Here is a 23,090-nt window from a genome sequence, read left to right on the forward strand (position 1 = left end):
GCGATGACAACGGCGACGACAGACGAAGAAGGAATTTTAGTATAATACGGAGTACACACACATAGCGAGCATTATTTATTAATAGCAAACCCGATGGTGTGTACGCGCGCTCGTTTTATGGTGTGCGAGCGTGTTTGTGTGACCGTTTCCACGAGGGAGTGGCGCAAAGCGCCACACTAGAGCGAGCGCAACAGCGCGATGAATCGTGGAACAGATCTCGTCGTGTTATCTTGCTCGCTCGTTCGTTCGCTCGTTCTTTCTCTCTCTCTCTCTCTCTTTCTCGGCGAGGTAACCGCTCGCGCGATCTTTCTTCTTTTCCTTTTCTCTCTCTTTCACTTTAGTCCTCTCTCTTCCCCGCTACTCTGTGGGTTTCACCCTCCTCATTCGCCACGCGGTTCTTCTGCCGCACCGTTCGTTTGTGCTTCTCTCTCTTCTTCTCTCCCTCTTCTTTCCGCTTTCCGTCTTTCTTGCACTTGCGACCGGTTGCTTGTCCGTTCAGGCTCTTTCTCTCTTTTTCTTCCCTTTCTTTCTCTCTCTTTCTCTGTATACAGTCACCGCTCTCACTCCCGCTCTCACGGCACAGCTCGCTCGTTGTAAGAGAGTGGACGAATGCTTTGTCGGCGCCCGCGGCCGAGATCAAACGCGCCGACCGCTTCCTCCTTTTCTCCGCGCCGTAACACGATCAAGACTCCACCGTTCATTCGTTCCTCCGCCCTGACCTCTCTGTCACGGTCTATGCCTCTCTTTCTCTCTCTCTTTTTCCCTGTCAGTATCGTCCAGCAGCAGCCACGCCGAGAGTCCAGCAAAACCGACCGACGCCGGATGGTCGACCGAGAGCTACGAGAGTCGTCGTTCTTTTCTGCGCTCGCTCGCGCGATAAAACCGTATTACGGCCTGTATCCTAGCTGTATATCCTGCGTCTCTCATTCTCCCTCGTGTTATATATAAATATTTATCCCGTCCTTTTGGTCACTGTTGTGTCGTCTAATTGACGCAATCGCGCGCACGACATTCAGACCGAATGTCGTACCGGCCGACCTGCCTCAAACTTCACGACGGGTTCGGTATGCGCGAACTTCAGTCTTGTTTCAATTAGCGACGGAAGAACATATGTATAACGCGTGTACGTAGATTCTTTTTTTTATGACCAAACGAATAAAAATCGTTACTAGATTCTATTTTCACAATGTTCACGGACGAGAATAATTCTCATGTTTATTTGGAAGATTAAAAAATGAGAGAGAACGCAGCAATTGAGCGTTCTTGAGCCGGCGTGTACTATGTGCACGCGTCTCTGAAAATAGTTTATTATTAATAGATGACTCGAATTCACAGAGAAAGATAGAAAGAGAGTGAAAAAAAAAAAAAAGAAAAAAAAAGAGACTTCTCCCACAGCGTTATTTTGAGGCCGGTCTATACCCCGGTGTTTTTGAGCCTCGCGTTTTATATTCCCCCTTACTGCCGAACGGTGTTTCCTTCTTTCTCTTTCTCTCTCTCCTACCTCGTCAGTACCAAACTCTCATTCCCTCCCTCCTCACAACCCCCGCTTTTAAGGTAGCCATCGTTTCCTTTTTGCCTCTGTCCTCCCCTCGCAATGCCACCGTTCTTTCCCCTCTCCTCGTCGCTTCATGCGCTCTTTCTCCTTCTTTCTCTCTTTCTCTTTCCGCCGATCCTCTCTCTGCCGCCTCTTAAAAACGAGACTTGCTGCCGACTTTCCGACAAAGGAATAAAGAAAAGAAACAACTAGCCACGCTACGCGGCTGAGGATGGCACGGCAAACCATACCGCAACGGCGGCACAACACGGCATGGCGCACAGCACAGCACAGCACGCCACGACCGTGGTATGACGGGTAGAGGAACCTTTATGTGTGGAGAGTATATACGAGAGGGATGCTCTTCGGGCCGGCCGGCCCGACCAGAGGCGTCGTCATCACGGAACTCGCTTAGCAAAATAGAAAATTTCGAAGTTTCGCGGAACGTTTGTTTTACGAACGTTTCTCTCCTCTCGTCGAAATCCACATCGTAATTCACGATCTCACACTGTGTCCCGCGTGTAAATTTATTATCGCGATAAAAACACCAAAACTTGAAAAGGTACTTTCAATTTTTAACAGGTATATTAATTTTTCTTTCAGCGTGTTTCTCGAGCAGAGAACCGATTTCTCTCACGACAAAGAAAATGAAAGCGAGTCCCGTATTTAATGTCACAGCAAATTTATTTCCAGAGAGTAATGTATTTTTTTTTATCGAGATAAATTGCGGGGCAAAAAACACGCTTCATGTAAATTAATTTATTTTTCAGATTTTATTACTTCGTCTTGAGAACATTATCGAGCGTTCGAATAATTTGACGGAGACAAGAAAATCTATTTTTTCTCGTTCAGAGAATTAAAAAGATTGACGAAGAAAAATGATTAAAAAACTGGCAGTGGAAACAAGAGATGGAGAGGCATTGCCATTTGTGGAAACGACGTTTCTTTGGTGGTGACGCCTATGTTTCTTCTGAAACACCGCTAGAGGAGATAATAGCGTGCAGGTACAGTCTCTAAAAAGAGTATTTCTGATTTGAGGCGGTCTTTCCGAGTAGAACTGCGCAGCACTTTTTAGCATAGTATACACACACACACACACACATATATATATATATATACATATATGTACAAACATATATATATATATACAATGTACATATGTATACAATATATGTATAAAGTACATATATATGTACATACATATATGTATATGTATATATATATATAGTGTGTATATATACGTATATGTATATGTATATTTTCACAAATTGTAAATAAAGAATGTCTTTTTAGCGTGAGAGAAATGTGAAATTGGAACGCTTTTCTCTCTCTCTCTCTCTCTCTCTCTTCAATGTGCCTGTGTGCCCTCCTCTCACCTCCTTTTCTGCCGCCTCCTCGCGTATCTTCGCGTATCTCTGACGCGAGGATTCATTGAAGCATCCAAACACAACCCGGTGGTACGTTTGTGAACGATGACGTGCGTGCCGTCGACGTAAACACCAAAGTGATTCAATGGCGAGGGAATATTATATCGATTCCGGGCGAAAATAGGCCGAAAGTTTTTCGAGAGTTTCTTTTCGATGATGTCATCCGCAATTAAGTTGAATCGCCGCGCGATTTTGCGCGCACAGAGAACGCTTTTGTTTATATTCGCGCAAACATATTTCGATAAAAAAATAAAAGAAAATTTACATCGAATTTGAATAAAACAAACGCGATCGAATTGAAAAGAGTTGAGCGACGCAGAACGTTGATTAATCGAAGCGATTCTTCTCCAATTAGTTTGCTCCGTGTAGGATTTAACTTACAAAAATGATACATCAACAAACTGACATTTATTCAATTTCCAATCTGAATATGCATATGTTTCAATGTTAGATCTCTTTACGCAGTTCTCGCAATTCTAGGTCATACAAGTCGGATTTTACATTGGCAGGCTCCTCTTTCCGGAGGAGCACGCGGCGCTCTCGCTCTCTGGCAAATGAGTATGCAAAGGAGAAGGAGAAAATAAGCGAAGCCCGCGGAGAAGGTTGAAGGAGAGTCGCCGGCCCGCGTCGCCTTCTTACCTTCGGGGTCCTCGTATCCTCAGCTCGGCACTGAGCCGACCGACGAGCCGAAGAGCTGTCTGTGCTTCGCCTGCCTGACCGGCCCGCGTGGTTGGTATGGTGGTGGCTGCTGCGGCGGCGATGGTGCCGCGCCAACGGCGATGGTGGTGGTACGCCGCGCGTCGTGGGCAGGGGAATTACGGGGAACGTGCTTTTTAGACGAGACGAGCGTTCGTAGTCGCGTTCGAACCACGTAACCGGGTGTGTTGTGTGTTCGTTTTACCTGCGGGAGAGAACCGTGTGTTATATCTCGCATCTCTCTCTCTCTCTCTCTCTCTCTCCCCTCCCTCCTTCCTGGTTGTCATCTCTCTCGCTTAAGCTCCGATGCACAAGCGACGAGAACACGGGGTCCTTCCATCGGCGGAATCGTCATCGCGCGGCGATTCCGGAGAAATGTCGTGAGAGAGAGAGATTGAAGTTGTATAAAACGGTTATCTTTCTCTTTCTCTCTCGTCGTTCAAGTTTTGCTCGACGGCGGGCTCTCCGTCACGAGAGAGCACGTGTGTACAGTGCGCGACGGCGGAAGCGGGCGGCGATCCTGTGTTGTATATATACGACGCGTGTGTACATTACATACGCGCGAGTTGTGACCCTCGTTCGGGAATTTCAATGATACACGGAGCGTCGAAGACGACCCTCGAAGAGTGTCTCGCGCCGTTTCCGGATCGCGGAGAGCGGCAGATCGACCGCGGTGCCGGGGACAGGATCTGTTCGCGGGGAGAGTTCGCAGCTGGGCGTCTGACTGAATGCACATAGAGAAAGAGGGAGAGAGACGAATCATGGATACATAATCCAGTGCGGTTTCGGAACGGCGCGAGTACAGTTAGTGGGTGCGGAAGAGCGAACAGAAGTGCTCGCAAAGGAAGAACCGTCGGTTCGGAGCAAGCAAAACGGGAAAGAAGAAAGGATTTGCACGACGACCGAGGGAAGGAACGCACGCACGCACGCATGAAGATCCCATGGCTACCGGATTGGTAAAGTGGTGGCGAGCAAGGTTCCTCGCCGGCTACAGACCCTTTTCTGGTAATGATTCCTTTCTTTTTCTCGTCGATTGCGCGTTACTTGTCCTTCCGACGTCAGCGCGACAACACGCTTGACACTCGCTGATGTTTACTCCGGTACAGTCCGGATTGTTTTGCTCTTGCTTCCTTATTTTATGCGCTTTTCCATTTTTCTTTCAATTTTTCACGTCCCAGATGAAAGCGCACGGTACACTTGAATGTGAGAGAAAAAAATCTATAGAGAAATTTACGTATGACAGAGAATGACGGATAGAGAGATAGAGTGTAAAAAAAAAACATGTTCAATGAGTCCAACGTGGCGTCTCGCGCACTCGATTGTCGTGAGAGAAATGACTGTCAGGGAGGTGGGCGAGATATTATCGAAGTGCATACCACGTGGTGTTACGTCATAGTTACACTTTTCTTGACTTTTTATTGACGCGCAAGTTTTTTCCGTAACTTCATAAAAAACAATCCATCGCATTTCTCATTGAATAAAGAAAAAAAAAACCATTGCGTATGTTGAATGTCGAAATCTCATCGGGTCTTTTGAAAATAATGCGACAATAATGCGGCATGTGTTGAAACACGTCGTTGAAAGTTGAAAATGAATCTGCGCGAATTGCATTCCTCTCCTCGCGCGCATACGTACGGTTCGAGTTTAACAGCTAACACACGTACAGCATCCGTCCTCCGTGTACCCGTTAGGTAGGACGAGTTTATGATCTATTACACAATGGTTGACGCGATAAAACCAAAGCGCTCGCGCGATTCGAAACGCAAACGCCGACGAACGCGTATCGAAGAACAATTCACCCGGTGTGAACAAAATAACAAACCCTGACGATAAAATATTTGCCAATCTGACGGATATGATTTTTATGACATGTTTTTATTAGCGCGCAATGTAAATTGCTTGCGTACAAATTGAAAATGAAAATTATTAAAAAAAAAAAAAAGACAAAAATGGTTTTGATAAACTTTTGTACAGATATTGGCTGATGACAATCAAAAGAGACAAATGATCGAAATGTCTCAAGAAAATTATTAATGTCGCTAATTAAATATTACTTACCACCAGTGGCTCATAATTTCCAATGCCTGTTTTAATTTTAATTGAATATTATTGAGCGAAAAGAGAGAGAGAGAGAGAGCGGCACGGACACTGATACGATGGTATAAATAAAAAAAAAGCATTATAATAATTTATACACTAATGAGAATTAAATTATAAATGTCTTTCACGCACTAACAATGTGATAATTCTTGTAGAAGGAAAACGGATAATTCGATCTTCAAAGGTAGCGACAGAAGCGAGGAGAAAGATGACTCTGGTTATATATTCTGTATAAATAAGCGATACACACCGATGTTCTTTGAAGTTATCCTTTACACACTTTTCTTTGTGTTTCCTCTCACTCTCTTTGAAGTGCGTGGAGTTATACTTCTACACATTGTGAGTCGAAGAACACAATAAACTGCGACTTTGGATATGACGCACAGATGCGTTGGAGCGAAAGTGATTTTCGATTGAAATGCAGACTTGGATCGCTTGATTAATCGCCGTCGTCGCATTTGTTTCGCGCGTTGTTTTATCGTCGCGAATAAACAACGTCATTTTTTTCTTTTTTCTTCGCGTCCAGTCTCTTGAAAACTTTTTGGGAAAATAAATTATAAATCAATAGTCTTAGCACACGCATAAAAGTGACGATTCTTCTAACACCAAAATTTGATGCCTCTTGTTATTCTAGCTGTTTTTTTTTTTTTTTTTTCGGTTACTGGTGTGTCTCTCAAAGGTTTCTTTCCCGGTGGAACACCATGTGACTGCGCAGCGCAGAGAAGCGTAAAAATACCGTCTGCGCCACAAACAAGTCGCACACCAGTGCGAGCGTTACAATATCTGAGTCGTTAATTTTTTCTTATTTTGAAAAGATAAGTTTTTAGAATTTAACGTCGCGTAACAACTACAACATCTTCAATTTCTAAAACTTATCTCTTGAAAATAAGTAAGAAAAAAAAAAAAATTAACAACTCAGATATTGTAAAAAAATAACAGTATAAGAGTTCGAGTAAAATAAAAATGTTTAATGCGAACAACTGGGCTGATGAGTGAAGAATTCAAGATCCGAAGCGGAGCGAACGCTTTTTACGATACGCTTTTTGTTGCGTAATGAGCCTTCAGCTATCGATTGAGCTTAAGTAGAATTTAATTGGTTTTAGCTCAGATACGAAAATGTAAGTCTTCTCATACCTCTTCGACTCGCACCCTCACGATCTCTTGACTTGCCACGCGCAACTTTGTTATGTGTGTGAATTTTTGTATGTACGGGACGAAATATGACCGTGTCTCTCCGCGCCGCCTCTTATTCTCGCTCGAAAGGGAGCGTAAAAGCGACTTCCCGATCGCGTTCTTGCTCAACACCGCGCCCAAACGCCGTCGTATTGTCGTGTTTCAATAAACAGATAAATATAGTGCGCACATAAAACGTAATCTCTCTCTCTTTCACGCGAGAGATAATTCTACTGATTAAAGAGTCAAATTGTAATGTTTTTTGAAACATTACAATTTGACTCCCAACATGTTTGGCTCTTTTCTCATATACAAAATAAATATTTCTAACAAACAGATAAATTATTACGTAAATAAGATAAGCATATGGAAAGTTACAGAGAAAGAAGGAGAACCTCTGCTGTGTTATGTGTAATAAATTTTCTTGTTACCTGTTTAGTTGTAGGAACTAACACAGAAGGTAGCGATTCCGAGGAGTTGCTGACAGGCGTTCCGACGACTTGCAACATCTCGTCACCGCCGACGACGGACTCGCAACCGATTTTAATCTCCCCTACGGAGCCACCGCAGGTCGCGGTTAATGGCTCGAATGTACCTGTAGAACCTACCGGTAATGATAAACAACAGCCTACTTGCGGTACAACGAAACAGCTTAGTTTCGAGGTGAAATACTTTAATTAATATATTTTGGTAGAAGAAACACGAGAGAATGAGCGAGTGAGTGAGCGAGTGAGAAAAAGAAGAGTTTACATATCTTTTTTTCAATTTTTAATTTTTATTATATTTTATGTTGTTTGATGAATTCTATTTTTTTTTTAATGTGTTTATATTTTAATTTACAAATTAATAAATTAGTTTTCTCTTAATTTTTAGACTCACAACTCACTCGAGTGATTGAGAATTTTAAGATGAACGATCCCGTTCTCGTTGCAGGAATTCGAATGCGATGTGTCGGTCGCTGAGGGTGATAGAAGGCGGCAGGAATTCTCCTTCACTTTGTACGACTTTGATGGCCACGGCAAGATTACGAAAGACGACATAGCCGGTCTCGTGACCACTATCTACGATACGTTGGGCGCGTCAATACAAGTGCCGCCGTGCGGTAGCAAAACAATTAAAGTGAAACTGACGGTGTCGCCCGATCAACGGAGCAGCAGCAGTCAGACGTCGCGCAATGCCGCCACCGCCGCCAACACCTGCCTAAATGCCACGCAAACGCCGCAGACTGCGACAACAACGTCGCCCGGTCATCAGCAAACCTCGACGTCCTGTTGCCATTTGAAACACGCCGCTACGTGCGGTCATGCGACAACGCACGCACGGCACAATGCGAGCAGAGTTCCCAGAAGGAGAAGAGCACCACGATATCGTTGTCAGGTGAGACCTACATTCCACGAATGCTCGAGTATACCATATGTATGGGGGCTCCCAGTCGTAGCGACCGGTCGTCCCGACATCCGAGCCATGCGCGCAATATATGTGCGTGAGATGCCAGCTGTGGTACGAGAAGTGTGAGACAAAAGAAATTCATGCACTTTCTCGCGTACATAAATATTTTGTTTAAAAGTTTTTTATATGTAATAAACTTAATCCTGGAATACTTGCCCTTTATCGAATCCTGCTGAATCTTATGTGAGTTAAAGTACAGTCGCTTGATCACGTCTATTTGATTTATTTATTATTCTCGTTACACACACAAACAGACTGAACGAAAAGAAGTGGAGACTCATAGCGAAGACGACGACGAGAACGTCCGTAAGAATCGAATGCATCATGAAGAGGTGCGTAGAAGAGTTGGTCCAGTACCCCATTTACAATCCCCTTGTTCAAACAGCTCGGAGGGTGATGTGAGCGACGATAGTGATACTTCTCTCACTTTCTCGCCGCTGACACCGCTTCTCACGTCAAATCAAAAGAAGCGCAGTGGCGCTCTGCAAAGACAACAATTGCTGGAAATTATTCAAGCCAACATGGAAAAGAATTTCGGTTTTCAGACAACAAGGTTTGTAAGTTTTGCGACTTTGCTGGTTCTCTAACTTCTTTGTTTAATTCGCGTTTAAAAGTTTCTGTAATTTACTTGTTTATAGAAAACGACATCAAAATGAGCAACAACGCATTCCATCTCATAGTCCCCATCTAGAGTCCTCGAATCATAATAATCAGGACTGTCAGGCGCCTCCGGTGGAGGCGCCTCGTCAAACGGCCACGCACTATCACAAACCGATCCGGGAGAGCAACCATCATTCCGTGACGTTTCCCAAGACACCGATCAAGTCGCGAGCGGCGAATCTCAGAAAGACGCGACACGCAACACCAAGAAACAATGCGACTCACTCGTCTCCCCAGAATTATTCGCAAATGTTGAATCGCAATGTGATCGTGCCGACGGTTTATTCGGAAGTGCTGCAGCCCAATATTCAGCAACGTAACATCATCAACCTGATGCCCAATCACAATCAACAATCACCTCATCACCAGACGATAATCAACAGTCCCAACAACGTTCAGCGTAACGACGCGCAGTTCGTTCAGACGCAGCAATCCGGCAGAGCCGGCAAGAAGCATCAGCTGAAACACGCTACACGGGAGCAGGATCAAGCGAGAGCTATGGCGCAAGTGGTGCGTTGGCTGGAACGTGAGTTCTCACAGAACGCCGCCACGAACAACAGACGGCACGTTCACGAGCACATACATCATCACTATCATCATTATCACGCCGAGGCTCTAGTCTAAAACGAACACGTGTTTCTTGCGAAGCTCTTGAGAATAAGGTTACAAATATACGATAAAATAAATTCAGTAGGAAATTTGCCAAGCGCGATTTCAATTCTTTCGGCGCGTCAACCTGTATTTTTAAGCCACGAGATGATTTTTACGTCATACGGTTTCCAACTAGCCGCGGTTTAGTTCCGAATTCTCGTTTACCCACCGTATTGTGATTAAATGAATATGTATTATCATTGTGTAATATCGCAGACTCGCAGTGCTCATCAATAGTAGGTACATATCTATAAACCAGCAATCCCAGAAAAGGAATATTACGTTTTATATTATATATTTTATAGTGCGAGACAATAATGTGGCACTGCAGAAAATCGTCTACAATTTTTTGCGCGAGACATTCTCGCGACGTAAATTAAAAATAACATGATTGCATATTATTTCCTCGAGTTTCCTTAAACAAAGATATAGTTACTACAAATCTCAGGCTCACAATGTACTCACAACAATGACGAGACGTTAACTCGAGTATGATTGCAATTCACAACATGTGTATATTGTATTCGGTGCATCTTTCAGGGTAGGAAATAAAAAAACAAAAAAAAAACAAAAAAAAAAAACACTATACATAAGAGTTATATTTTACATGCTGTAGGACCACAACACTCGTTTTTATATCTGAGTGCGTCAGCTACGACTATATCTATCATTTGTACATAGGAAGTATCCCAAAGAGAATTCTTTCAGTATACAGGCCTTCTACGTGATTTAAGAAGAAACGAATTGATCTGCGAGAAACGCTTGAAAGCGAAGCGTCTCTTCTACGAGAATGTTCCTGCGTAATCGGGAGATTGATACAATTCCTTTTATCGGACACAGATATAGCATTATTCTTAGAAAACCTTGAAAAAAAAAAAAAACGCCACACGTAGTAGTTTAATGGTGCTTGTATACTCGCACATTCGAGCGAACACGCGAAAAAATTTTTTCGACGAAATCTTGTACGCGGCCGAGTGTTCCGTTTCTATAGCATTAAATTTTAAATAACAGATTTTGTTTTTTTTTAGATCAGCTCTCGTTCGCCGTGTGTAAAGTCGAATCTTGCTCACTCGAAAACCTTTACAGTTCGAAGTTTTGTAGCGACTCTCTCAACTGCCTTCGCACCGCTGAAATCTGTTATTGAGAATTAATGCTCTTAGGAACAGTACTCTAGTATATATATATGTATATCCTTCACTAGTCTTATATTGTAAACACAGATCCTCTTCCATATTATCCGCGAAGTGTAAATGGATATTTGGGGACGAGTGACAAATTGAGTTCTTACTAGTGCCTTGTAATCAGTAATAATGCGTTTCTTACAAATATTGGTCCTCTTGTTTTGTATTCAATGAAGAGACACAAGGCTCTTAGATATATACATATATAAATATACACAATAATTTCAATATAAAATCGGTAAACATCCAAGGGCCATAGAGAGCCGGAATCATTAAAAATGTTAGATTAATTAAATCTTTAAATTGTAACACATGAAATGAAGATAATTTGGCAATTACTCTAGATTTTATTTAGTAAGCGAAAATTGTTCATTAACGAACATTCTCAAAATTGTACTTTCAATATTTGGTTTAATTAAATGCGCGAATTGATCAGAATGAAAATTTCCACCTATTGTTATATAGCTTCGAAAAGTATATATTAATTATTTATTATTATTACACACGCACGCGCGCGCGCGTGTACAAACGAAACTATGTCGACAATATCTCTCAATCAGGTGTCACGATATAAATAAATAAACAGAGTATTATAAATTACCTTTAGAGATAGCAATTAGTACTGATAATGACTTATTATTAAGAGACTAGATGCATTGACGAATGTTACTTGTAAAGGTCTTTGATAATGTTATTGTGTTACGGGACATGTAATTTTATATACCGATATTTGTAATCCCTTTGTAGATATTTTCTGTAACTTTTTTTCTATTGATATTTATTAAAACACATTTTTATATTATATATACACCACTTATATATATATATACCACTTTAAAATGTGTTTGTCTCTGTGAAATTCACGATGTTACTTTAACAATTTATATGTTAATGTGTTTTTGATATTATTGAAAAAATGCTTTTTCACAACAACAAAAAATACACTAAAGTTTAAAACGTTATTTATCTAGCAATTATTTTTGCAGGAAGTCGAATATTTGCCTCATCTTCCGAATTTGAAGGATTTGTGTGAAAAAAAAAAAAAATTTCGTGTTTTTCGCCGCGAAGGAATTATCTTCTCTCAATTGTAATTTCTGGACGTCACTTTATTATACATACATAACCAAAAGATCTTTGTACAAAACAGTTTCGTGTACCTCCGTTTAAACTTTTCGGCTTTACCGCTGAGAGAGCGTATGCGAACTGCGTGCGTAATGACATGTATTACGCATATACACGGATATGTATCTATGTGTGTATATGCGTATGTATACATATCTCTCCTATAATCTGAGAAATCGGATCGATCATGAAATGCTTATCTCTTATATATATATATATATTTTTTTTTTTTTTTTACGATTATCCTAATATAAAACAATGGCCGTTCGAAAGAAATCAGAAGAAATTCCTCCTCGGGGAGAGGACGCGTTTCTTTTCTACAAACGTAGGAATTTCTTTGTGTTGTGAGATTACCAAGCAAACTTTTTAGCAGAACTGAAGTAAAAGTATACAATAATGACGCGGATAGAAAATGATTAATTCTCGCGCTTATCAATTACTATATCTTTAACAATATATATATATATATATATATATACACATATGTATATATGTATATATGTATAATCGTTTTCATAGTTATCTTGAAATTATTATTAACCCTATCATGTGCCATAATTATTGTGTTTATTGCAGTCAATTGTCGCGCTATGACGGGCTTCTTTCTCATGCAAATGCAATAAACCATCCCTCACACATACCATAAAACGCAATGTCGTATCTTCTATAATCGCAATTATAAAAGAATTATATTAATTATTAACATAATTAATTCTTAATTATATTAATCAATTTGGATATAATTCCATATATCGTAATATATCTCTTAATTAAACGATTTACGGCGAGCGAGACGCTGTGTGATCATCTCATTCCGGAATTAATATATAATTAAAAGCAAAATCGGCAAGTATATCGTCGTATGTTTAAAACTTTGCTCAGATTCGTGCATGAAAGGGTTCATAATACAAATCTCACGCTTTTTTTGTTTTGTTTTGTTTTTTTTTTTTTTTAACGACGAATCGCAATCGAGGATCAAAAGCGAGGCGCGCGCGTGTGAGTTTTTCAAGCTGAAAACAAGATCATGTGCGCTTAGAAATTCCCGAAAGAAATTTTCTCACCGAAGTCGGGCGGAAAAAGAAAAAAGACAAAAGGAAAATTGTCCGTTCGTGATTGATGTGCATGCACGGTCGATCCACCTTTGCGAACGTTCGATATTCAGGAATATGTACACATTGTACTCGGAATTATCCTCTACGAATAGAATCGAAAAAAAAAAGAAAAAAAAAAAAGAAAACGCAAAAGCGGTGCGAGAAAGATGATTACTTATAATCTTACATGATGTTACATATACCACGAATGATATATGTTCCAACGAATATATACATCGTACAGTTAGTGTGTTTATTTGATTATTTTTATTATTTTTTATTTTTTTTATTTTTTAGCAAACCAGCATCCGAAGCGCTTATATATCTAATAAGAGCTAATGTTAAGACACTTAATCGTTACACGAGTCGAAAGTGCTCCCATAGGTTCACGTAAATTGCATCCTGCGAAATTTGACATTGTTTTTTTTTACTTGTTACGAAAATACGAATGTACCTCCTGGTTGCGGACGCGAGTACACGGATGTTATCGTCGGACGACGATACGTTGTTTGTTTTGTTTTCGAGAACTATCGGAGTAGCCAGTTTGGAAACAAAACAAATCGGATTATGTAACGAGAATTTCCGGATTTGTGGCAAATCAAATTTTTCTTGTAACTGGGGGGAAAAAGTCCAGTGTTCCGCTTTGCGCAACGTGTGTTTCGTATTTGAGAGAGAATTTATGTATTTCGTTGATTACATCTTGATCCGTATCCGACGTAAATGAAGAGGAATCTTTAGAAGTTACGCGTGAGAGAGAGTGTACAAAAAGTATTCACACTTGATTGTGTCACACTCCCTCTCTCTCTCTCTCTCTCTCTCGGGACGCATTTCATCATCATTGCATTCGCTTGATTGCACGTTGTTGACACACACGCAATCGTGCGCGCGTGTTTCGCGGGGAAAAAAAAAGAAAGAAAGAAAAACGCATAAGTACTTCTTAAAAGCAAAAATAGTCGAGCAATAATAACATTAGCAAACAGTTGCGTGTATGTGTGTGTGTGTGTGTTATGTATTGTTATTAGAACTCTTTACTAAATTTTTATACAAGTATGAGACTTTGTAATGCGTATATTTCGCAAATACAATGTGTGCAGTGGACCAAAATGACACGATCGGTACGATCTTTTTTTTATACTCATGTGTTTTTTTTCTCCCAGAATTAAATCCACCTTAACCACTTAGTTATGATAATCGTAATCGCATTCTATTGTTTTTCGAGCAGAGATCGATATGCCTGCAATTCTTCTTATTTTTTTCCCTCCTTTAAAACGGCATTGCAGAATCGTATGTCTCTCTCTCTCTCTCTCTCTCTTTCTGTGCACAACGTTCTCTCTCTCTCATCGTTCACAATGTACAGCGCCTTTAATCGCCAGAAAAACACAAGAAATGAAGAACATCGAGGAAGCTGCGCGTCGTTGTTGTTTTATTATTATTTTTTTTTGTTGGTTAAAACGTAAAACACGCACACGCGCCTAAATAAAATAAAAAAATGCACGATATAATCGCTCTGATTTCACTGAAATACACTCGACATTCACAATATGCACAATTTTGATTATCTAATCGCTTTATGTACAATCCTGGGTTTTTTTATTTTTAGAGAAATCAAGCAATAAGAGAACGCCAATATTTCATAGCGATTCATGTATAAAATACATAGCTTACAAGTAGTCTGTTACGAAATCTTAATTAATTAATCGAAAGAAACCCTCCCCCCACTCCAGCATCCTCGTAATCGACGAGCACTCACCTTAGATTCATGCTCGAAGCTCTGTGTGTGTGTGTGTAAGTGTCGACCCCTTATTACATGTAACGTTATAAATAATCTACCTGTTCCATAAGGTTCTCATACCTCTACTGTGTGTGTGTACCTGCCATAAATGTAGAAAAAGAAACATATACGTCTTATTACATATTATACATTAATAACGATGTGTGTTTCAATGACTCCACCTCGAGAGAGAAAAAAAACAGACATAAGCTTGTTACCGGCTGCGCGTTGGACGGAACCGTAATAAAAAAAAACACGTCGCAACACGTTTCTCACCGGTCGGAAGTTGCCTCTCTACTATCGATGCAATTGGTACAACAAAGCGCGAAGCACTTCTTCCTCATCGGTGAAAAAATGTTCAACAATCGAGAAATATCACGCGTCCCGTTCCGGCGCAGCCGTTCTTGACGCAACGCACTTAAGTCGACGAGATATAAAATATATATATATATATACGTTACACATTTTAAAATAAATCTGCGTGTGCGCGCACTTGTACAGCTCACACACACCACATGCACTCACACACACATCACGCACACACACACACACACACACACACACATATATATATATATATATATATATATGATTTTGGCGAAACATAATAAAATCATAATCATCGCATTTAACGTTACATTATTAAATATACAGTTTATCGTCACGATAAATCTTTGATTAGGCGTAAAAGAAACTTAAAACTGATACACGTACATGATAAAAGAAGATTTATACACTTGGGTTTCCGACTTATCGCTCTAAATAAATCTTTTTTCTTAGTTTTTTGTTTTACCTAAAATTATATATCTATGTGGTAAATCGTAATTGTGGCACTCACTCATTCTTCTACACACACGCGCACTCTCTTTCTTTCTCTCTTCCTCTCGCGCTCTTTCGCGGACCCTGCGATTTTACAATGACGGGCCGTCGCAAAGTGTGAAATTCAGAAAAACAAATAAGCAACACGCTACTTTCCGCTCGCGACTCTTTCCTCGCGATTTCCTTGATTCGGCAAGGAGACAGTTCAGGGCACTTCTTTGTTCTTGCCTGTCTTTAACAATAGGCGCTGGACCATACTTTTTTTTTGTTTCTTTTTTTTGTTTTTTTTTTTTTACGTGCTATTTGTGTAACAGCAAGGATTCAGCATAATGTACATGTAATGCATTGTACTTCGAAAAATCCATCGCCGATTCGCATAAGAAAGTTAACTCAGGGGATCGGCAATATTCGGGATTGTTCTTTTATCTCTTCATCTCTCACTGATACTATTTTGGTTTGTTTTCATTCTCTGTATCTTACTCTCTCTTTCTCTCTCTCACTCTCTCTTTGTTTTACACAATACATATAACTCCCCCACATCCCAGAGACACGTATATTTGTACATAGTATATATCATATCCAATGGAAAGTGTACATTAAAATCAACTGAATCACGTACGGTTCACTCACAACATCAAAAATAGACTATTGCAAGAGTGCATTAGTATGTGACACCCTGTATAGATTAGTTATTACTCAACTCAAGGTACCGTTTTCCCCCCCCCTCCCCCACACATCCCGTGACTTTCTTCCTCTGTGAAAGAGTCTGAGCCGTAGACGATATGTACAAATTTTGTATGATATCACAATATCGCTCTCTCGCATAAATCTCTCTTCTTTTTTTTTTTTATTTTTTATTTTTAAATCTTTATCTCTTTTTTTTTCAACTTCTCCTCTTTTGTCAAATATTACGACCCGACGAAGTTGATCGCGAGCCGTTGATCCCGTATCACTGGACTAATATAATATTATCGCAGGACATGATATATTTTTTTTTCTTTTTAAGAATCTTGAAATTCACGCGCGCATATATGCATATATTACATAACAAATTGATTACACAATTTTCAAAGAGGTGTACCACACGTACATATTGCCTACGATACAGACTCGGCTGTAATTTGTTATAGCATTTAAAAAAAAAAATAAAAAAAAATAAAAAGCAACGTTAAAGTGAGTTTTATGCCCGACCGCGCGGTTTCTTTCTCGGAGAGGCTGTCTCTTCGGTCGAAACGACACCGGTGGTAGCGGCCACGCGTTTCGGACGTCCCGCCGTTTTACTGGCTTGCTGTGTGGTTTGGGTAGAACCTTCAAATTAAATCGACAAACGAACAAATAAACTATCGGGAAGTGCAAACTTAAACCGAGAACAATAATAAGGCTTTATTAGGAGTCAAACGCGGACGCAGAAGTGCGCGTGAATGTCATCAGGTAATTTATTGATGCAAATTACACGAAACATTGATTTTCGAAAATTCGGCCGCTTAGTTTGCACTCAGCGAAATTGTGTGTTTCATTATTGTACATATACACATTTAAGTTTTACCTCCAACTTTTGTTCTTGCGACTCCTCTGGTGTTGTTGTTACTCTGTTGCTTTCCGCTCTTCTTCACGTCCGTTTTCTTTGTTTCTGTATTATTTTTAGTATCCGCCGCGGCAGCGGGACTGGTAGCGGTGTTAGTGGTAGTAGCAGTTGTAGTAGCTGTAGTAGCAGCAGTAGTGACGGCCGCTGCAGCAGTAGTAGTAACAGCAGTAGTGACGGTAGTTGTGGTCGCAGCAGCGACGGTTGTAGCGACGTTGCCTGTCAAACTATTGCCGGACTTCGTGCTTCTGTTAAGAGCTCTCTCTGCCCTGCTGCTGCCTTTCGCGACGGACTTGGCGATCGCTAGCGCCTTGTTGATCGAACGTTTCTTCGCTCGGCTGGTCTTGGACGTCTTCCGAGTCCGATCCGATTCTTCTTCGTCCGCGTCATCGTCGGTGGAACTCGCGATCCGCTTGGTCTTCTTACGCTGACTCGGCTTCTCGTTTTGCAAAGCTTTTCGTCTCTTCAACTGAGACTCGTCTTTGTACAGCGACAAGTCAACTGTAAATAAGAAACGTCATAAAATTTATAAGCTTGTTGATTGAATGAAATATTACGTGAACGTCACACGTACGTGGACGATACAATTGTCAGTTTACTGAATTAAAAATTACTCACGTCCATCGGGATGTTCTTCTGTGACTCGAGGTTTCTCGGACACGCCAGCTTCAACATCAATAGCCCGTTTCAAGATGTTCTCCGTGCGAAGCAGTTCTATTCTGGTTAACCAGAACTTATGCTTGTCGACTTTGTTCAGATTTAAATTTGTTAATATACAATCAAAATCTGAAAATTAACGAACAAAGTTAACAGAGACAAAGGCGAATAATGTACAATACGTTATATATAACATAAACACAACCGACACATTACCTATGGTATCGTAGAAATCTGGAGAGTAAAATTCGCCGTTGGTCTTATCCTGAGACAGCCAACGTATGCGGATACGTCTGCTCGATTTGTAGATGTTTTGCATCGCTTGACAGACATAAAAGCTTCCTTCTGCGTTTCTCACAGCCAAAAATTCGTTTCTAGCAACACAACAATTTGTTATTTCATCGATGCATATTCGCAATGTTTGCAAAAGCATTGGAATACTTACTTGTAAAACACAATGAGTTTATCATCGGCCGCTTTCGTTCCGGGAGATTTGTTGAGACTTTTTACCAGGAAAGCGAGATCCTTTTCCGGCAACGGACTTTGATACGGTTGTGTCTGAATCCGATTTCTCTTGGGTTTGCTTGCGCCGTCAGCAACTACGGCCGACGCTTTCAAATCCTTCAATTCTCTAGGTTTCCTTTTAATTATTTTCGGAGAGGTAGTGACCTTTGCATCGGGTTTGTATGTACTAGTTAATGTCGCTGCAGTATTGTCGCTTGACGCTTTCGTATTCTGATTTGCGGGTTTTGCTTTCGGAACCTCGTTTTTCACCGGTGACTCTTCCGGCTTGTGTGGAGATTGTTTGGTATATACAGGAGTAGTAACGGCCTTGCTGTCTGATTCTTTCGATCCATTATTTACAGGAGGAGTTGTCTTTTTCTCTTCAACTTTATTTTGCGGTGGAGTACATAGAGCTGTAAAAAAAAAAACATATGTATTTTTCATAAGTTTATACAATTTGTTTTTTTTTAATCTTTAATATTTTAATTTTATCTTTTTTTTGCGCAAGAAACGTATTAAATTACTCACGAGTGTTTATTGGGAACTCCATTAGAGATGTTAGCACCTGTTCCGATTGCATCTCGCACGGTTGCTCTTGAACAGAATTCTCTGGACTCAGGTTGTTGTTTCTGTTAGATTCGTTTTGCTTTACAACAGGTATGTCCTGCTCGGTATCCGTTTTGGTGATTTCCACACCATTTGGGATTAACTTATTGGATTCCGATTCCTTTTCCATGTTACTCTCTATGTAAGGAGGAGTCTGGTACACCGACGGTCTGTGATCCTGCACCAGACTGAGCGGCTGACTGGGTGGTTGCAGCGTGACATAACTCAATCCAGTTCCCGTCAGAGGCTTCATTGATCCAGATTCTGTTCCCGGTACCACTTTCTGTGCCATGGCATTCATAGGAAGCATGGAGTAACTAATAGAAGTTGAAAAAACCTGTTTCAAATATTGTTGATTTTAAAGAAGACAGATTCATTTTCAATTCGTTATAGTGTTAGCTTACGGTTATTTGTTATAGTTATTACCAGAATTTATTTTACAACACTTAACGGTGTTCTTAACCGAAGATAAACTATTTTTGTAGCCAATGTACAAATATGTATCATCGAATAGAGTTTTGAGAATGTCATGTAAATGCTTTTTCATTACAAATTGAGTCGAGCGCAAAATAAATTACAAAATCACACATAATCGCTAATTGCTTACTACCCGATAAATATGCAATGCTAATTGAGCTAAATTAATATCACATTATATCTTGTATCTAATGTTATTCTCGCGATTGTAACAGAGCAAATTAAGAAACAAGAAAGTCACATGATAATACAAAGTTTACATAACAATAATTATTATCTCCGGTATATCACGCTACACCATATTTTAGACCATATTTACAAGCAGATCGAACGTCGGGTGTTGCGCGAGTCAAATCTGAGCGATAAAAAAATAAAAAAAAAAAAAAAAACAAAACGCACGAAACATTTCTTTCCGTCAATGGTTTAAAAAAAACGCCGAAGCGCGAGGAAGCGGGGAAGCGCGTGGTGAAGAAACGCCAAGAAAAATCGAGGAAAGGCGGGCTACGGGAACAAGTAGATGCGGGGAGAGGGGGTAATTAAGGGAGTAAACATAAACACGGGCGAATTTTCGCCGCGGAGATGCAGCTGGCGGGATAAAAGGCGCGCTCGGGACTTACTCACGTCGGCGATTCGTTACCTGCGATCCGCGGCGGGCAGCCGGGGCAATGTAACGTCCGCCAATGATGCGCTAAAAAGTCCCCCGTGGCTCTCGCGGGAGGTTGATCCGCGCCGTCCCTCGCTTTGCGTGCCAACGCACACGGTTAGCTCGCTCGCCCAGACGCTTGGCCGGCGCGCAGTGAAATCCGTCGTTCCGCGGCTATCATTTCACACGGCGCGCACGAGCCATCGCCGTGCCAAAAATCTGCAAGAACACTTACGTCCGCACAACCGGGGAACACACGGGGATACGCGAACGCGCACGCACTTGCACCGAACAACAAAACTGACGAAACGCCGCGAACGACCGAGGAGAGTTTCCGCGCTTCTTCCGACGATGGTCCTGGTTTTACCAGCGGGAGCGAAGCAGGAATGCCAGTCGTTAGATGGCGTCGGTTCTCCCCCGGACGCCATGCGTGCGCGCGATTCGACCTCGTCGTCGCCGCGCGCTGATTGGTCAACGATAAAGCGCGGTTCATATAGCCGCTCGGATCGCGCGCACCGCATTTGCGCACGCGTCAACGAGCAGCGACGTGACCATTACGGAACACTCTCCTAACCTCTTTTGCGGAGCGGAATATACAAACAAAACACATCGCTGAGATTCGCTCGCGCGAGCATTGTTGCTTAAAAAAAATTGGTAAGAAATTCAATGCACGATGTTCTATTAGTTGAAACTCTTCGATTTTTATTGTATGTAAATTGATAGACATTCGAGATCTCGGATTTTCTATTTACACGATACATAGCATGGTGCGTTTGTTCTTCAGAATTCACAATGAACATTCCACCGATTCAACAACCGGGAGCCATGGTAGGGCAAATGGGTCAGCCGGTGAATCCTCAGATGTCTCAGAACCAGCAGCAGGCTCAACAGACCCAGCAGCAACAGGTGCAACAGCAACAGCAGCAGCAACAACAACAGCAGCAGCAACAGCAGGCTCAGGACAAGCTGGACAACATCTCCAAAGTAAAATCCTTGGTCGGGCCGTTGCGAGAAACTCTGGCCATAGCTCTGAAAAGCGCCGCGCAGACGTTGCACCACAACAGCATGGTCGATATGGGAACTATGAAGAGCAACGATCAGCCCGATTTCCGGTTCAACAAATACATGGAAGAATTCTATTCCATTTGCGATCAGATCGAGTTACATCTGAAGACTTCCGTGGAATGCTTGTCGCAGAACTCGAGTTCGATTCGGTATCTTCCGATGTCCGTAATACCCACGCGCACGGACACGGTGAGCTCGCAGGAAGGACCGGCGCTGTCCTATCCGCAGTTCCTGATGACCGTGCGCGCACAAGTTGCGTACGTTCGAGAAGTTCACGACACCCTCATGACTCACGCTCGCGCAACAGCATCCGGCGATCAGTCTTAATTCCGTGAACTTGTTTAGAGGACTGTTTGTTTCAATCTTGTACAGATAACGAGCTAAAGTAGGATATGTTACAATAAGTAAGTTTGCGATAAGTTTTTGTATTGATATGTGTTATTTAATGAATTATACGCAAGAATCAAAGGAATGTTTGTGTACAGTTGTATAAATAAATGTGTAAATGATTCTGTACACGGGGAAGATCTTTACGATGATACTTTATGGTATTTTGGATCCTTTTAAGTTAACAAGTGTGAGTCGACGTGAGAAAATCTAAAAAGAATTTAAAAAGAAAGATAAAATTCAAAGAGCAATGTCTTAAAAGTACACGCTTTCTATATTGTATTAGGAAAACCATCTAAAACTTGTTACTTGTGTTTTACGATTTGAGAACTTCCTGTAGTCACCGATGAACATAATTTACAGAATGTTTTACACAAAAAGCTCATAGACTGCACTTTGGGAAAACTCGACTCGCAAAGTACATAGAATATTTCGTGCGAAGCTGCGCTTTGAGCTGTCTCGTCGGAGTTCTGTCAATGACGTCCGCGTTCCTCGGGCTGATTAACGTTCCGCCGAAACGTTGGCACGTAGCAAAGCGGGGTAACAGGGTGGCAAGTCGGAAGCAACCCGGTGGCTTATTCGTAAAAGCTACGTATCCGCGCATACGGAAAAAGCGAAAGAGAGTGAGAGAGAAAGAGGGATTTGCGGTCACGTATAAAATTACGAATTGATCAGAGGGGGCCGGAAAGGCGTGCAGGAAGCGCTACTGTCAGTTGGATTGGTGTTTCGTAGCGGCGCGCCGTGCGATCATTCGAAAAGGAAGGACCACCTCTGTTCACCATATTTGGCAAACTTTCCCTAATATGGTAACGTCTACTTCTAAATATGGCAGCCGGGGACGCCCTCTCGCCGCACGCTGTACCACTCCGCGAGCGCATTCACGGCCGGATATCTCTGTTACGGAAGTGTGTCCGGTCGTTTTGTCACGCGGTCCGAGCAATTGAACGCAGGCGGAATTTTTCCACGTCGATTTCGGCACAGATCGTCCCTGCGTTACGGCTGTGCGGCCACGGCGGACTAGTTTTTTTACGGCGTCGAGGCGGTTTGGTGGGGGCAGCGACAGGCCGCGCAGCGCACGGGACACGCGCACCGCGGAGGTATACCGCTCGTCGTCGCGGTAAACGCACGTAGGTCAGGTTACGATAGTGAACCGCGCGCGCATTCAGTTCGCGGGGAGCGCTCGTGCGGTGCGTGTTATTGTCCCGTGCTCCTCTAAATGAACGATCACGTGGGAGACGACACCGCGCCGAGTTCCGCACGCGATTCTTCCGTGGTGAGGACGCGCCGCCGTCGTGGGGAAGGGATTAAATGTGCGCGCCGACGGGTCCGTGATGGACAACCCTAGCGGCGGACGAGACGGTCGGCAGTACGCGAACCTCGGCTACAGCATGGGCATGATCGGAAGCGATGCTGGCACGGAAATCTACGGCCGACCGTCCACCTCCCAGCTTGCGGCCGCAGCGGCAGCCGCGGCGGCGGCGGCGGCCTCTCAAAT

At 42.0% G+C, this 23,090-nt stretch overlaps 3 protein-coding genes and 1 long non-coding RNA gene across 6 annotated transcripts in view; 2 read left to right on the forward strand and 2 right to left on the reverse strand.

Annotated features, from left to right (window-relative positions):
• Nucleotides 1-3,759: 3,759 nt before the first annotated feature.
• Nucleotides 3,760-11,675, forward strand: LOC109863667 (protein naked cuticle homolog 2). Its single transcript, XM_020444068.1, has 5 exons — nt 3,760-4,662; nt 7,370-7,593; nt 7,864-8,307; nt 8,634-8,932; nt 9,018-11,675. Exons 1-5 carry the CDS (start codon nt 4,599-4,601, stop codon nt 9,661-9,663), a joined length of 1,677 nt encoding a protein of 558 aa, XP_020299657.1. The 5' UTR covers nt 3,760-4,598; the 3' UTR covers nt 9,664-11,675.
• Nucleotides 3,894-7,355, reverse strand: LOC109863668. Its single transcript, XR_002251373.1, has 2 exons — nt 6,008-7,355; nt 3,894-4,853 (listed from the first exon to the last, which is right to left on the reverse strand). It is a non-coding gene; the product is annotated as an uncharacterized LOC109863668 (long non-coding RNA).
• Nucleotides 11,676-12,213: 538 nt separating the features above from the next.
• LOC109863666 lies at nt 12,214-20,545 on the reverse strand. Of its 3 annotated transcripts, none has more exons than XM_020444064.1 (7): nt 20,138-20,545; nt 18,946-19,340; nt 18,359-18,830; nt 18,130-18,287; nt 17,875-18,042; nt 17,221-17,757; nt 12,214-16,982 (listed from the first exon to the last, which is right to left on the reverse strand). In XM_020444064.1, exons 2-7 carry the CDS (start codon nt 19,331-19,333, stop codon nt 16,855-16,857), a joined length of 1,851 nt encoding a protein of 616 aa, XP_020299653.1. In that variant the 5' UTR covers nt 19,334-19,340; nt 20,138-20,545; the 3' UTR covers nt 12,214-16,854. The 3 variants fall into 3 exon arrangements, with proteins under 3 accessions (XP_020299653.1, XP_020299654.1, XP_020299655.1); XM_020444065.1 differs by having other exon boundaries at nt 18,946-19,359; nt 20,136-20,545; XM_020444066.1 differs by lacking the exon at nt 12,214-16,982 and having other exon boundaries at nt 17,093-17,757; nt 18,946-19,360.
• Nucleotides 20,546-20,945: 400 nt separating this feature from the next.
• The window catches only part of LOC109863108 (serum response factor homolog), a 16,361-nt gene continuing 14,216 nt past the window's right edge, over nt 20,946-23,090 (forward strand). The window contains exon 1 of the mRNA XM_020443302.1: nt 20,946-21,105. Within this exon, the coding sequence (XP_020298891.1) occupies nt 20,969-21,105 (137 nt within the window). The 5' untranslated portion in view covers nt 20,946-20,968. The remainder of the gene's footprint in view (nt 21,106-23,090) is intronic.

Source organism: Pseudomyrmex gracilis, unplaced genomic scaffold, assembly GCF_002006095.1.
Source record: "Pseudomyrmex gracilis isolate BER0280 unplaced genomic scaffold, ASM200609v1 scaffold_11, whole genome shotgun sequence".
NCBI lineage: Eukaryota > Metazoa > Arthropoda > Insecta > Hymenoptera > Formicidae > Pseudomyrmex > Pseudomyrmex gracilis.